The sequence below is a fragment of the Exophiala dermatitidis genome (assembly GCF_000230625.1).
Source record: "Exophiala dermatitidis NIH/UT8656 unplaced genomic scaffold supercont1.2, whole genome shotgun sequence".
In the NCBI taxonomy this organism is placed as follows: Eukaryota; Fungi; Ascomycota; class Eurotiomycetes; order Chaetothyriales; family Herpotrichiellaceae; genus Exophiala; species Exophiala dermatitidis.
This window is the reverse complement of record NW_008751647.1, coordinates 1,754,443-1,766,452: the sequence shown is the minus strand read 5'-3', so window position 1 is coordinate 1,766,452 and position 12,010 is coordinate 1,754,443. Positions and strand designations below refer to the sequence as shown.

At 52.8% G+C, this 12,010-nt stretch overlaps 5 protein-coding genes across 5 annotated transcripts; 3 read left to right on the top strand and 2 right to left on the bottom strand.

Moving 5' to 3' along the window:
* Nucleotides 1-753: 753 nt before the first annotated feature.
* Nucleotides 754-1,088, bottom strand: HMPREF1120_02149 (guanine nucleotide-binding protein subunit gamma; the record flags this gene model as incomplete). The annotated part of the gene is made up of 2 exons (XM_009156183.1): nucleotides 754-880; nucleotides 934-1,088. The coding sequence occupies 2 exons, from the start codon at nucleotides 1,086-1,088 to the stop codon at nucleotides 754-756; spliced, it is 282 nt and encodes a 93-aa protein (XP_009154431.1).
* Nucleotides 1,089-1,683: 595 nt separating this feature from the next.
* Nucleotides 1,684-5,595, top strand: HMPREF1120_02148 (translation initiation factor eIF-3 subunit 10). The gene is made up of 3 exons (XM_009156182.1): nucleotides 1,684-1,969; nucleotides 2,038-2,262; nucleotides 2,316-5,595. The coding sequence occupies exons 1-3, from the start codon at nucleotides 1,928-1,930 to the stop codon at nucleotides 5,298-5,300; spliced, it is 3,252 nt and encodes a 1,083-aa protein (XP_009154430.1). The 5' UTR covers nucleotides 1,684-1,927; the 3' UTR covers nucleotides 5,301-5,595.
* Nucleotides 5,596-5,635: 40 nt separating this feature from the next.
* Nucleotides 5,636-7,420, bottom strand: HMPREF1120_02147 (uncharacterized protein; the record flags this gene model as incomplete). Its single annotated transcript, XM_009156181.1, has 2 exons — nucleotides 5,636-6,898; nucleotides 7,232-7,420. The coding sequence occupies 2 exons, from the start codon at nucleotides 7,418-7,420 to the stop codon at nucleotides 5,636-5,638; spliced, it is 1,452 nt and encodes a 483-aa protein (XP_009154429.1).
* Nucleotides 7,421-8,489: 1,069 nt separating this feature from the next.
* On the top strand, nucleotides 8,490-9,503 carry HMPREF1120_02146 (uncharacterized protein; the record flags this gene model as incomplete). Its single annotated transcript, XM_009156180.1, has 1 exon — nucleotides 8,490-9,503. One exon carries the CDS (start codon nucleotides 8,490-8,492, stop codon nucleotides 9,501-9,503), a length of 1,014 nt encoding a protein of 337 aa, XP_009154428.1.
* A 718-nt stretch (nucleotides 9,504-10,221) lies between these two features.
* Nucleotides 10,222-11,351, top strand: HMPREF1120_02145 (AAT family amino acid transporter; the record flags this gene model as incomplete). Its single annotated transcript, XM_009156179.1, has 4 exons — nucleotides 10,222-10,337; nucleotides 10,403-10,503; nucleotides 10,562-11,061; nucleotides 11,142-11,351. The coding sequence occupies 4 exons, from the start codon at nucleotides 10,222-10,224 to the stop codon at nucleotides 11,349-11,351; spliced, it is 927 nt and encodes a 308-aa protein (XP_009154427.1).
* Nucleotides 11,352-12,010: the final 659 nt, after the last annotated feature.

Here is a 12,010-nt window from a genome sequence, read left to right as displayed (position 1 = left end):
TGTTTGACTTGGGCTTGAATTTCGTCGTACGGGGCCGAGGCCTCGGGCATTCCGTATCGGTATCCTTTGCTCTGTGCCCCAAGGCGGCCTCCAAGCTTAGGACAAGAGTGTCCCTAGTAATAGTATTTGTCGACAGGTGAGGCACATACAGTACCAGGTACGATAGGGTAAGATACATGAGCAATAGTTGGGCGCAACGAGGTCTTGTTCTCGAATCAAAAGACTTCCAATGCTCTCGTGAGTCGCGGTGTGGAAGCGTGTCTGCCATCATCCGCGTAGTACAAGTCGATGTACAATGATTCGTAGATACTAAGCATGCTACACGCACGGTTTGTGCCTGTTATTTTGAGCTTCTCGTCCCCGTCTTGTCCCCTTCATCGTTCAGGAAATGTTCCCACTATCAAGGAGAACATACGCAGACAGGGCGCGAAGAAATGGTGAAGCTTGAAAAACATCAATCCTGATTCATTCTACCCAGCATAATGCTGTGGCTCTTTCATCGACTCCTGAACAAATTGAAGACGAAATCCTGCCAGACCCAGCCAGCGAAAACCCAGTGACAAGCACAGCGTAGCGCAGCATATCGTACATTAACACTTGTTGCTGGCCTTCTTCACATAAAAATCTGTCGCAATCGTTGACGGACTGAGAACGCCATTTGCGCCGAATGCTTTTGCTCGAATCGAATCTCCTTGCCCTCCTCTGCCTTCATGTGTGATGGTGATGTGGTTCGGTTGCCTTCGCCTGTTTCCATTACATGACTATGCAGCATCCATCGCTGCCTCCACTTTGCGGGTTGTAGGGATCTTCTTTCCTGTCGACTTGTCCCCAGACAGAGGGTACCATGTAGTCTCGTGTGGAATTACAGTAATTGATCAGGCTGTGCCTCGGCATTAGCATAAATCCAGCCATTGCGCAAGAGCGACACCTTACCTCAGTGCAGCCTCACCCACTTTCACACGAGGTCTTTCCAAGTCTTCCTTAAGCCGGATGTTCAGTTCTTGGAGCCTCCTAAGTTTAAGATCTGCCATGCTTTGCTTCTTGGACTTGGCGTCACCTCCATCCCGCACCGCATATGCTGGTGGCATGTTGGATGATTGCAGTGGAAAAAGTCGTCGTTGTCTTGGTAGAGGAAAGAGTGGTAGTCGAGGGAGGCGGTGAGGCGAAGTTGGTTGTAAAGGTCAAGGATTTCCTGGTATGTCTGATCCCGGCCTTGAGGAGGCAGTTGACCGACGCGGCGAAGAGAATGGCGGGGAGAGTATTCCAGAACGAAACCCAGGAATTCCGTTTTTGCGGTCTTGCGAAACTGCCGGGTCTTCGAGTACTTGATCCGATAAATGAAGGGAAGGGCAAGCTGGTCTGGATGAAGTCCCAGACGGACGAGTTCAGCGGTGTCTGTGTCAATCAACGGATGGATGGGTTAGCAAGGGGAACAAGTCAATTGTGGTCCGGGAAATCAGGGGACGAACGCTCTTCCATGGTGCCAATCTCTAGCAGGAGACGCTAACGCCTTTTGGATAGCGTAATCAGTAACGGTCACGTGAAGTGGAGGCAGGGCGGTGTTAAGACTCAAGTGAAGCCGTGGACAAATGTGAACAGGAAGGTGAAGCGAGGTGAATGCAAGTCACGTGGACTACGGCTTGTCATGGTTGGCCCCTTTCCCTGTTGGGCGATGCCATGCCACTGCAGTGCACTGCAGTCTGGCGCAGGCGAGCGCAGGCAGCATGACTGCCGCCAAGCCCGAAATCCACTACCAACTGCAGTGTGTGAAATATCCAACTTCGCACCTGGCCACGACAAGCCGCGACCGAACCGGGACAACACCCTGCCGGCAATCGACTCGGTCATATCTGGAACATCTCGTTCCTGAGTCTCGACGGATCATTGACTTGATCTTGTTTCTAGACTCGAATACAAAGCCGTCGAGATGCCGCCACCACCGCATATTCGACCTGAGAACGTGCTCAGAGTAAGACGACCAGCTCCCCCTTTGCAATTCTTTTGGCTTGCGCCCGATGGCTAATTTAAACCCTCCAGCGAGCACAAGAACTCATTGCTGTCGACCAACCTCAAGCCGCTCTCAATGTCCTTCACGAACATGTCACCTCGAAGCGCTCCAGGAACAGCGCCATCTCCTCATTGGAGCCGGTTATGCTCCTTTTCGTCGAACTATGTGTCGACCTTCGGAAGGGCAAAGCTGCCAAGGATGGACTCTATCAGTACAAAAACATTGCCCAAAACACAAACGTGGGAACGATTGAAGTGAGTTGGATGAGGCTGGATTCGTAAATTGGGCGATGCTAATGTGGTTGCAGTTGGTTCTGAAAAGATTTATCGAACTCGCCGAACAAAAGGTGCAAGAGGCCCAGGCCAAAGCCGACCAGGTTCAGTCATCCCTCGAATCGGCCGCATCCTCTACAAACCTCAACATTGAAGATTTGGAGGCTACCGAGACCCCTGAGACCATTCTTCTGGCCACGGTTTCCGGCGAACAATCCAAAGACCGAACCGATCGCGCGATCGTCACACCATGGCTCAAGTTTTTGTGGGAAACTTACCGCACCGTACTGGAGATCTTGAAGAACAATGCTCGCCTCGAAGTCATGTACCAAAGTACTGCTCATCAGGCCTTCGATTTCTGCCTGAAGTACACGAGAAAGACTGAATTCCGTCGTCTGTGCGAACTCCTGCGAAATCACGTTCAAAATGCGGCAAAGTACTCATCCCAGATGCATGCCATCAATCTCAGTGAGCCTGATACCTTGCAACGCCATCTCGAGACACGCTTTCGTCAATTGAATGTGGCGGACGAACTCGAACTATGGCAGGAGGCTTTCCGCAGTGTCGAGGACATCCACATGTTACTTACACTTTCAAAGCGGCCTGCAAAGAATGTCATGATGGCCAACTACTATGAGAAATTGACCAAGATCTTCCTGGTCAGCGACAACTTCTTGTTCCATGCTGCCGCATACAACAAATACTACAACCTCCTTCGTCAGTCAGCGAGTGCAGTCGCCGCAGGGCAGACACCCAAACGTGATAACCCCGTGGTCACAGAGGAGGCCTTGACCAAAGCTGCCTCCTTTGTCCTGCTTTCTGCTCTGGCAATCCCGGTCATCAGCACATCCCGATCACGCGGAGTCCTTGTCGATGTTGATGAGGCCCGAAAGAACAAGAACAATCGTCTGACCAACCTCCTCAGCATGCCTTCCGCTCCTACACGGGCTGCTCTATTCAAGGACATTCTCAACAAGGGTCTGCTGAAGAGGGCAAGACCGGAAATTCGAGACCTCTACAACATCCTTGAAGTCGACTTCCATCCATTGTCCATCTGCAAGAAGATTTCTCCGATCCTTGCCCAGATTGGCGCCGATCCTGAGATGGAAAAATACGTGCTTCCCCTCCAACAAGTCATCCTCACTCGTCTCTTCCAACAACTTTCTCAGGTGTACGAAACCGTCGAGCTCAGCTTTGTCAACCGCCTTGCTCAGTTCCCTGCGCCTTTCGAGGTCACTCCTGCCATGATTGAGAAATTCATCATGAATGGCTGCAAAAAGGGCGACTTGTCCATTAGGCTTGACCATGTCTCTGGCATTCTTTCATTTGACTCGGACGTCTTCTCCTCTGCCAAAGCCCTTCATCCCGGCAGCGGAGCGGGATCTGCTGAGAGCGAGACCGGCTCTGTTCAACGCCTGCAAAATACCCCAGCTGAGATTGCTCGACTACAGCTCACTCGCCTGGCCAAGACTCTGCACATCACTTGTATGTACGTGGATCCTTCTTACAACCAGGCCCGTCTTGCTGCTAGAGAATCTGCCCTCGCACGAGCCCAGGCGGGTGCACAGCAAGAGCATGAACAAACCCTCGAGAGGAGAGTCATCATCGAGAAGCAGAAGGAAGCCTTCTCCGAGGCTCTTTCCAAGAAGCAGAGAGAAGAGGAGACACGTCGCCGTATCCGCGCCCAGCAGCAGGCCGAGGCTGAGTCTGCACGCCTGCGTGAAGAGACCCGTGCGCGTGAACTGAAGCGGGTCAAGGATGAACAGGCTCGTATTCGACGACAGGAGGTGGAGAAGCAGTTGGAAGAGCTCAAGGGTGGCATGAAGATCGACCTCGAAGATATCAATGTCGACGAACTCGATTCGAACGCCATTCGAATGCTGAAGTTGACTCAACTTGAGAAAGACAAGCATGAGAAGGACAACCGCATTCGCATTACCGCCAAGCGAATTGACCATCTGGAACGTGCTTTCCGCCGCGAAGAACTCAAGTACCGCGATGACGATTATGCAAAACAACGCGAGGAGGATTTGAAGATCTACGAACAAATGAAGCAGGACAAGCTGAAGGAGGCCGAAATGAAACACAAGGAAGGGCTCGCTCTGAAGCATCGTCTCAGCCGACTTGTCAAGCCATACGACTCATTCAAGGGACAAATTACGGAACGCCGTGCTGCCGAGTTTGAGAGGCTTCGCAAGAGAGCTGAGCGGGAGTTTGAGGAGGAGAAGAGAAAACGCATCAAGGCCTACCACGAGGAGTTGATCAGACAACGACAGGAGAAGGAAGAGGAAGAGCGCCGCGCGCGTGAGGAAGAGGAGCGGAGACAGCGTGAAGAAGAGGAACGAGCCAAAGCCGAAGAAGAGAAGAAGAGAATCGCCGCCGAGAGGAGAGCTAAGGCCGAGGCTGACCGTCTGGAGCGTGAGGAAATTGCTCGCAAGCAAATGCAGCGCGAGGAAGAAGCGATCGCTCGAAGGGCGGCCCGTAAAGCCGCGCCCGCGGAGTCGCAGCCCTTCTCCCGTCCGAGAGAGGCTGTTCCCATGGACTCTCGAACCGAATCTTCCGAAGGCCGCACCGCTCCTCGTCTCAACCTTCAACCCCCTCGTCGTCCTGGTGGCTATGTCCCTCCTGCCCTGCGCGAAGGTGCTGGCCACAAATCACCTGAGCCGCATGCTGCCGTCCCTGCTGCTGCCCCTGCTGCTCAGGAGCCTGCTCAAGCTCCATCGCGCCGTCCAGGTGGCTACGTTCCTCCTCATCTGCGTGAAGGTGCTGCACCTCGTGCAGAGGCACCTCCTCGCGATCTGCCAACTCGCGACCTTCCGGTGCGCAACTCGTCAGCCTCTCCCGCCAATGGTGTCAGTGGCGGTCGATATGTGCCCACCCACCTTAGGGACTCTGGCCGCAGCCTGTCCCGAGAAGGTGCTGGCTCACCGGCAGCAGGAAACGGCGATGAAGCACCAAGAAAGCCTGCCACGGGAGGATCTGGACGCTACGTTCCGCCTAGCATGCGGAACCGTCAGTAATAGTGGGTCATGGATATTGAGTACAGCCATGCACGTTAGCAGGCTGGACAGTGGATAGCTCAGGTCACCCTTGTCTTTTTCCGACCTAAAAGTGGTATGTATGTGTGTATTCTAGTTTGTGGCGAATTGAATTGGTCGCCATTTTCCATAACCTGGTGACAATGGCATAGGACTCTTACAAGAGGGTCCTGGCTCAGAATTGCATGCGGTTTCCAGAATATCGACCAACTCTGTCATCATCACGTTGATCAGTGTTAGTAGAAGAATGGTCTTGCCGATGGCCTCTCTTTGTCCGTTCATTTGTTCTTTCTCTACCTTAATCACTAGCAGGTTGATCATACTGTAATTTCGAGAACAACGCGTCCTACGCCGGTGTCCTTTGTCTCTAGCAGTATCCTGCTTCTCCCGCCGCGAGATTGAATCTCTGCAACAAACGCGTCCACACCGCCGCCGACTCCGAAATACACTTTCTTCGCGGCGACCCATGCCCTTGCGGTCCCTTTTGACTGGCCGTGGCATCGGAGTAGACCAAGCAATGTGTCCGCAAAGATCCTGGACGACGAGGGAGAGTAGATAGTTTCAGAGGCGAGGATGAGCAGATTCCCAGGACTTTGCCACTGCTCTTCAACAGCTGCCAAGGAGGACGAAGTAGAAGTAGAAGAAGGTGGTTGAGGTTGTTTGTCCGCGATTAAATCGAGGAAGGACTCTCCCCAGCCCCCAGAGAGAAAATCAAAAGAGACGTGATCTAGCAACTCCATGTCCTTGACCACGTTTTGGAGGTGCCCGTCTCCCATTACTTCTTCAATGTCGAGCTCGCCTTCTTCGGGATTCTCTTCTTCTTCTTCCTGTGGGTGTGTCAAAGTAGAAGAGGACGAAGGTGTAGGCTCGCCTGCACTTGCACTGGTTGGGTCGCCGGTGCCGTGGCCGGTACCGGTTTGATGGCGGCGGTACTGCTGGTAATGCTGATAGTAGTTTAGGAAGACGTTGGGCGCGGTACACAGTCGTAACACCTCGGCGTTGTAGTCGCACAAGGTGAATTTTAGCCTTGGCAGTAATGTGTTTTGAGGAGCTGACCGCTGTTCCTCTGGAGAAGAAGATGAGGAGGAGGAGGAGGACGAGGAAGTTGAACTTTGCTTCAGGAAGACTCGTAAAAGGGCCAAGCTGGGGATGGCGCTGCCGGCACCGAGCTCGATGACTTCCAGGTCCTGAGAAACGTGATTTTGGTCCTGGGTTTGGTTTTGGTCTGAGGTGAGGTTGTTGGTTTCCAGATATTGAGTCACAAGCGAGGCCAGGTCAAGAGCACATTCCCAGGTCTTGAAGCCGCCCTCGTAGATTCCAGAAGTCAAGTCTCCGTTCTCGAGACCGGCTAGCATCGTCTCGGCTGCGTCGTCGTGGGTTTCGGGATCGGCTTCGGCCATGAGTTGAGCTCGGATGTCGAATAATGACCGTCGCAGGACTTGGACTTTGGTGTCCTCGTTGTCTTTCGGATTGGCTATGTGATTGGCGTGGACGCCACCGCTACCGTTCTCCGCATTAGGTACAGTAAGCCTCGGTATGGTCAGGGGGTTATAGGATATTTGAGACGGCAGAGATTCGAGCTGGAAGAAGGGAGCTTTTGTCAGATATTTTGCCCGAAGAGAAGGGAGTGGATGGAGCTCCTGCTTCGGTACGCTAGCAAAAGAAACGAGGTATGAAACAGCAGCACGATCGTTGTCATATCATAATCGTCAAGATGGGACAAGGTCTTGGACTCAGTAGAGAGTGATTGCTCCGATTGTGGTAGCGGAAAAAGAAAAGAATCCAATGATGTTCAACTCAGGAAGGATATCTCAACCTTGTCTTGTCCAACCAATGACAAAGTCGACAGACAACGAGGCTGAATAAACAAACTCCGGACCAGCGGCGCGTCAAAGGGGTGGGCTCAAACCTACCAATTCCGCTAGAGAATGTCTTTTGGGTTCGATGGTTTTTGGTCGTGGTACTTCATTCTCCGCGTCGGAAATGCTATGTTTGGTCATGTCCTTGACGAGGGCATGGGCGTCGCCACCACAATCGTGCTGAGGTTCTGTTTCGCCGTCATCCTCGATGTCGTCGCCGCTGAAGCCAAATGAGAATGACATGGTCTGCTACTTTGCTGTCTTGGTACTTCAATGTCTGACTTGCGTAGGGCTGGAATCCGCGGGGCTGCTCTTTTTGATGTGTCTCGTGGGTCATAGAACACTCGACTTACGCCGCGACACGATGAAGAGGCAGGAAAGGGGGGCGAGAAGGCTGAAAGATGCATGAAAGGAAAAGACTTGCTTGGGTACGACCCCAGTATAGCAAAAATAATAGGCAAGTTCTGCTGGAAAGCGCTAAAAGTGCAAAAAGGGTACACTGTGGGTTGCAGAAAATGCCTAATAGGGAGTACTAAGTTGTGAAATGCACTGAGGCCCGCCGCTTTTAGTTACCTACAACCACTTCGTCTCGTCTCCCTTGGCACTTGTACATGTCGTCTTCTCGATTCGTACAAGTACAGTGCATTGTGATGTATCTGGACATACAAGGATCCTCCTCCCAGGTCGGCAAACAAAGTGCCAGCACCAGTGCCCCTTGGCTTTACAATAGCTGTCGGAGGATGCGTCCTATGCTTCCTTGACAGCCCTTAGTCTGCCCATCTGGTCGACTCTACTAGAACCGGGCTGGCATGACCAGAGCGAGCAACCCGAGGACGTTTACAGCCTGCTGGACATGTCGTCGGAGAAACATTGGTTGTGATGCAGCCCATCCATCTTGCTCGCAATGTAGGCGCTCGGGAATCGCCTGTGAAGGCTACCACTCCAACCTGGTTTGGGTCGATTCCGTGACAGGCAACCATGTTCCACAGCAACGACGTTCCTATCCCTGCAATCTCACTTGGCGAAACTCCCCAACCTTGACGTCAGCCGAAGTTGATCACTTGATACGCGTCTGCGAATGCAGCAAGTTACAGGCAATGTCGATGCAGGTTGGACAGGGGACCAAACCCTTTCACGGCCTTCCCTCAAGGTCAACCCTACGCCAAGCCTGTAGACATCTCTGAAGAGCACAGGGACGAGGAGATTCCTCTGACGTCGCGAGGCATTCACTTGAGCCTTGCTGACTTCCGAAGCCTCAGGTTACGGTGAGGGAAAACTGTTCCACCATTTTGTTTCCTGCCTCGCAACAGGCATGATACCGGTGGATGACGACGAGAATCCGTGGAAAACTACCTACCCGTCGCTCGCAGTGCAGACCACGCGAACCAGTGGCGCACAAGCTTTATACCATGCGCTTCTGGCCCAGTCCGCATACCACCTGGCTAACCTGAAAGGCGCGCAACATGGTGCTCAGGAGAGAGCTAGTGCCATTCGCCACTATGGAATCGCACTGCACCAGCTCCGTCAGAGCCTGGTCGAGCCATCAAAGGACTACACCACGGTTCTGGCGGCTCTGTACACCATCATCTTGGCTGAACATGTCTTTCAAGGTACGGCCTCGGGGTGGCAAGGTCACATCCGTGGTGCCAGAGCGGTTGTCTGTAATTACCTGGATCAGAAGCCGTGGGGAAAATCCCAAGAAGCATACATCGTCACACAGAATTTCGCGCTCTCTGTGCTTATTTCTGGCACTGTCGACGACAAGTTCCTCGTTACAAGAAGAGCTGACGGTGTTAACGAGCTCGATGGGTTGTTGCATGATCTAATGGCAACACCGGTATTTGGCTATACGATAGGCGGTACTCCTCACATATTGAGAGCACTGTATCAAACCCGACTTCTTGAAGCACGTATCAAGGCAAAAGGTGACTCCAACCCCGCCGGGCCGCCTGACCTTGACGCAGACATGTTTGGTCGGGTGGGCGAGATCCTCCAGCTATCCAATTTACCGCTGGCGGACAAAGTGGACTCTTATGTGGAACACCGCGAGCACAGCGGCGTGACTGTCCTCCCTCCCATGCGGAATTTGACTCTCCTCCACCTGCGGCTGTTCAATACCGCAATCATCTCTACCTCTTTTGCGTCGTGCTTCGATGTCCGCCTTCGTCGATGGCTCAAGACGTGCTCCAGGTCCTTAAGGACGCCACGACCTTCAGTGAAATGCACAACGGCACTGTGTCGGTGTGGCCAGTCTTCGTCGCAGCTGCAGAAGCTTATACACCAGAGGCTCAAGCTCTGGCCAGGCATTGTCTCGACATGTCCCTAGCTCTTGGTGTTGCCAACCGGCGTGACATACTTCGTGTTATAAATCAGGTATGGAGGGACTGCGAGAAACTAACACGGGAGCGACAATGTGACCCGGGAATGGATCAATATCGATATTGAGGCCGCACCGCCAATGCTGTCGAACGACTTGAAGCGTGCTCTTTAAGGCCGTCACATGCAGATGCTAGCCATTGGTATGCTCTCTCTCATACACATGCAAAAGCACCGGCTAATGAAGACGGACCTCAAGGGGGATCAATTGGAGCAGGCTTCTTTGTAGGCTCTGGCGGTGCTCTCAGTCTTGGAGATCCTGCATCTCCCATTTTAGGGTTCGGTATCACCGGCCTCATGGTGCTCGGCACAATTCAAGCCATGGGCGAGCTGACAGTCATGTATCCTGCGAACGGTGCCTTTCATATCTATACTGTTCGTTTTATCGATCCGGCCTCGTAAGCGACCATTTTGCCTTCTTGTGGTCCCCAGGTGACATTCATGTTTTTAGGGGGTTCACCGTAGGCTGGCTATGTATGCCATCCTACCTTTGAATCAGCCGAGCGAGGCTGACACCAAACAGATGCGATCGGGTGGCTTCTCACCTTACCTTTTGAAATAATCGCCGTTGGCCTAACCATCAATTACTGGTGAGTATAATATTGGAATATGGGTGGCGGTCTTCCTGACTTCCATCACTGCTGTGCAATTTTTCGGCGTCCGAGGTTATGGAGAAGGTGTGTATAGATACCCCGGAAATCGCTGTTGTCGATGTTGAGACAGAAACAGTTGAGTTTGTCCTTGGAGTCATCAAGCTTGTTGCCATGGCTGGGTTCATAATCTTGTAAGTCTTTGTTTGGAAGCCACTTACCTGTCAAAGTGGGCGAACCCCTGATCTAACGAGTCCAGTGGTATCATTGTAAGCTGTGGAGGAGTACCTACCGATACCCGTGGGTATATTGGCTTCCGGTACTGGGATGGTGCTGATGGAAATCATGCCTTCCGAAATGGTAAGCACGAGCCAACCGCCTTCACATGAACGGCCGCAAGGTACTGACCATTGAACAGGTTTTGCCGGTTTCTGCTCAGTTTTCGTCCTCGCCGCCTTTGCCTATGAAGGCTCGGAATTGGTCGGGCTCGCCGCGGCGGAGGCTAAAGACCCTCGCAAATCTTTGCCCAAGGCCACCAAGCAGGTGTTATGGAGTATCTTGGGCGTCTATGTCTTGTCTTCGCTGATTGTTGGCATCATTGTCCCAAACAATTCCCCAGATCTGCTGTATGCCACTGGGGCGAACACGAAAGCTTCTCCATCTGTCCTGGCGATCCAATATGCCGGAGTCAGGGGTCCGCATTCGCTATTCAACGCCGCCATCACAGTCTCCACCCTCTCTGTGGCCAACAGCGCCACTTATGGCTCAACTCGGACACTGCAGGCTCTTGCCCAGCACCGCATGGCACCCAGATTTCTGGCGTATGTCGATGGCAAAGGTCGCCCAATAGGCCCTGTGATAGTGCTGCTGTTGATGGGGCTGTTGGCATTTATCAGCTTGTCTGCTGCGGGTGATCAAGTATTCGTCTGGCTCTTTTCGATCTCTGGATTGGGCTTGCTGTTCCTCTGGGGCTCAATATGTCTATGCCATATACCTAGGTACGGTTCCGACAAGCCTGGAAAGCTGCGGGGAAATCTATCGATGACCTCCCCTTCAAGTCGCAGCTGGGAACATATGGGTCATATGTGACGCTGTTCATGGCGGTCATCGTGTTGATCGCAGCCTTCTACGTCGCCCTTTTCCCGGCCGGAGCAGGAACGCCAAACGCAATCCGTTTCTTTCAAAATTATCTTTCAGCTCCTGTATAGTTGACAATATTCACGGTGAGGAAAGTGTGGAAGCGAGATTGGAGGCTTGGCGTCAAACTCAAGGACATGGACCTGGACACCGGCAAAAGAGCCTACGTTGACTCCTACCGTCAGAGAGAAGAGGGAAAGAAAAAAGGGTTCGGCCGTCGAGTGGTGGATGCGATCTTCTGACACTGCCCGAGATGAGCCCCAGGAAAAACATCAGAACAGCCCTGGGCTACTTGATAACAAAGTTCTTGCAATAAAAAACATAGGGATCTGAGCACCAGACACGCGGTTCTATTCAAGTGAGGTTCTTGTATCGGGATTGCAGCTGGCAACTGAAGCAGAACCTTAGTCATGCCCAGCTCACGTAAGCAAATGGGCGGTTAGAGCAGCATCATCCTCTTTCCCAAACAGGGTGCGAGTCAACCACGACTCGACGATGGAGGACAATTCTTTTGTTCTGCTGTTACCCAACACACCTAATAATGAGGCTTTTCACCTTTCGTCTCTGGATGGCAGGGTTTTCAGACGTCTCCTTGACCGGAAGTCTGAGAAGACGACATTCAGGGTCCCAGATCTCGCGCGCAGAGATTAGCCGTAGACGGCCTAGGGCCTGCCACGATCGACCGTTCCTGGCTGCCGGCCGCGCGGGTCCTGGTCCTTCATCGGCCTCC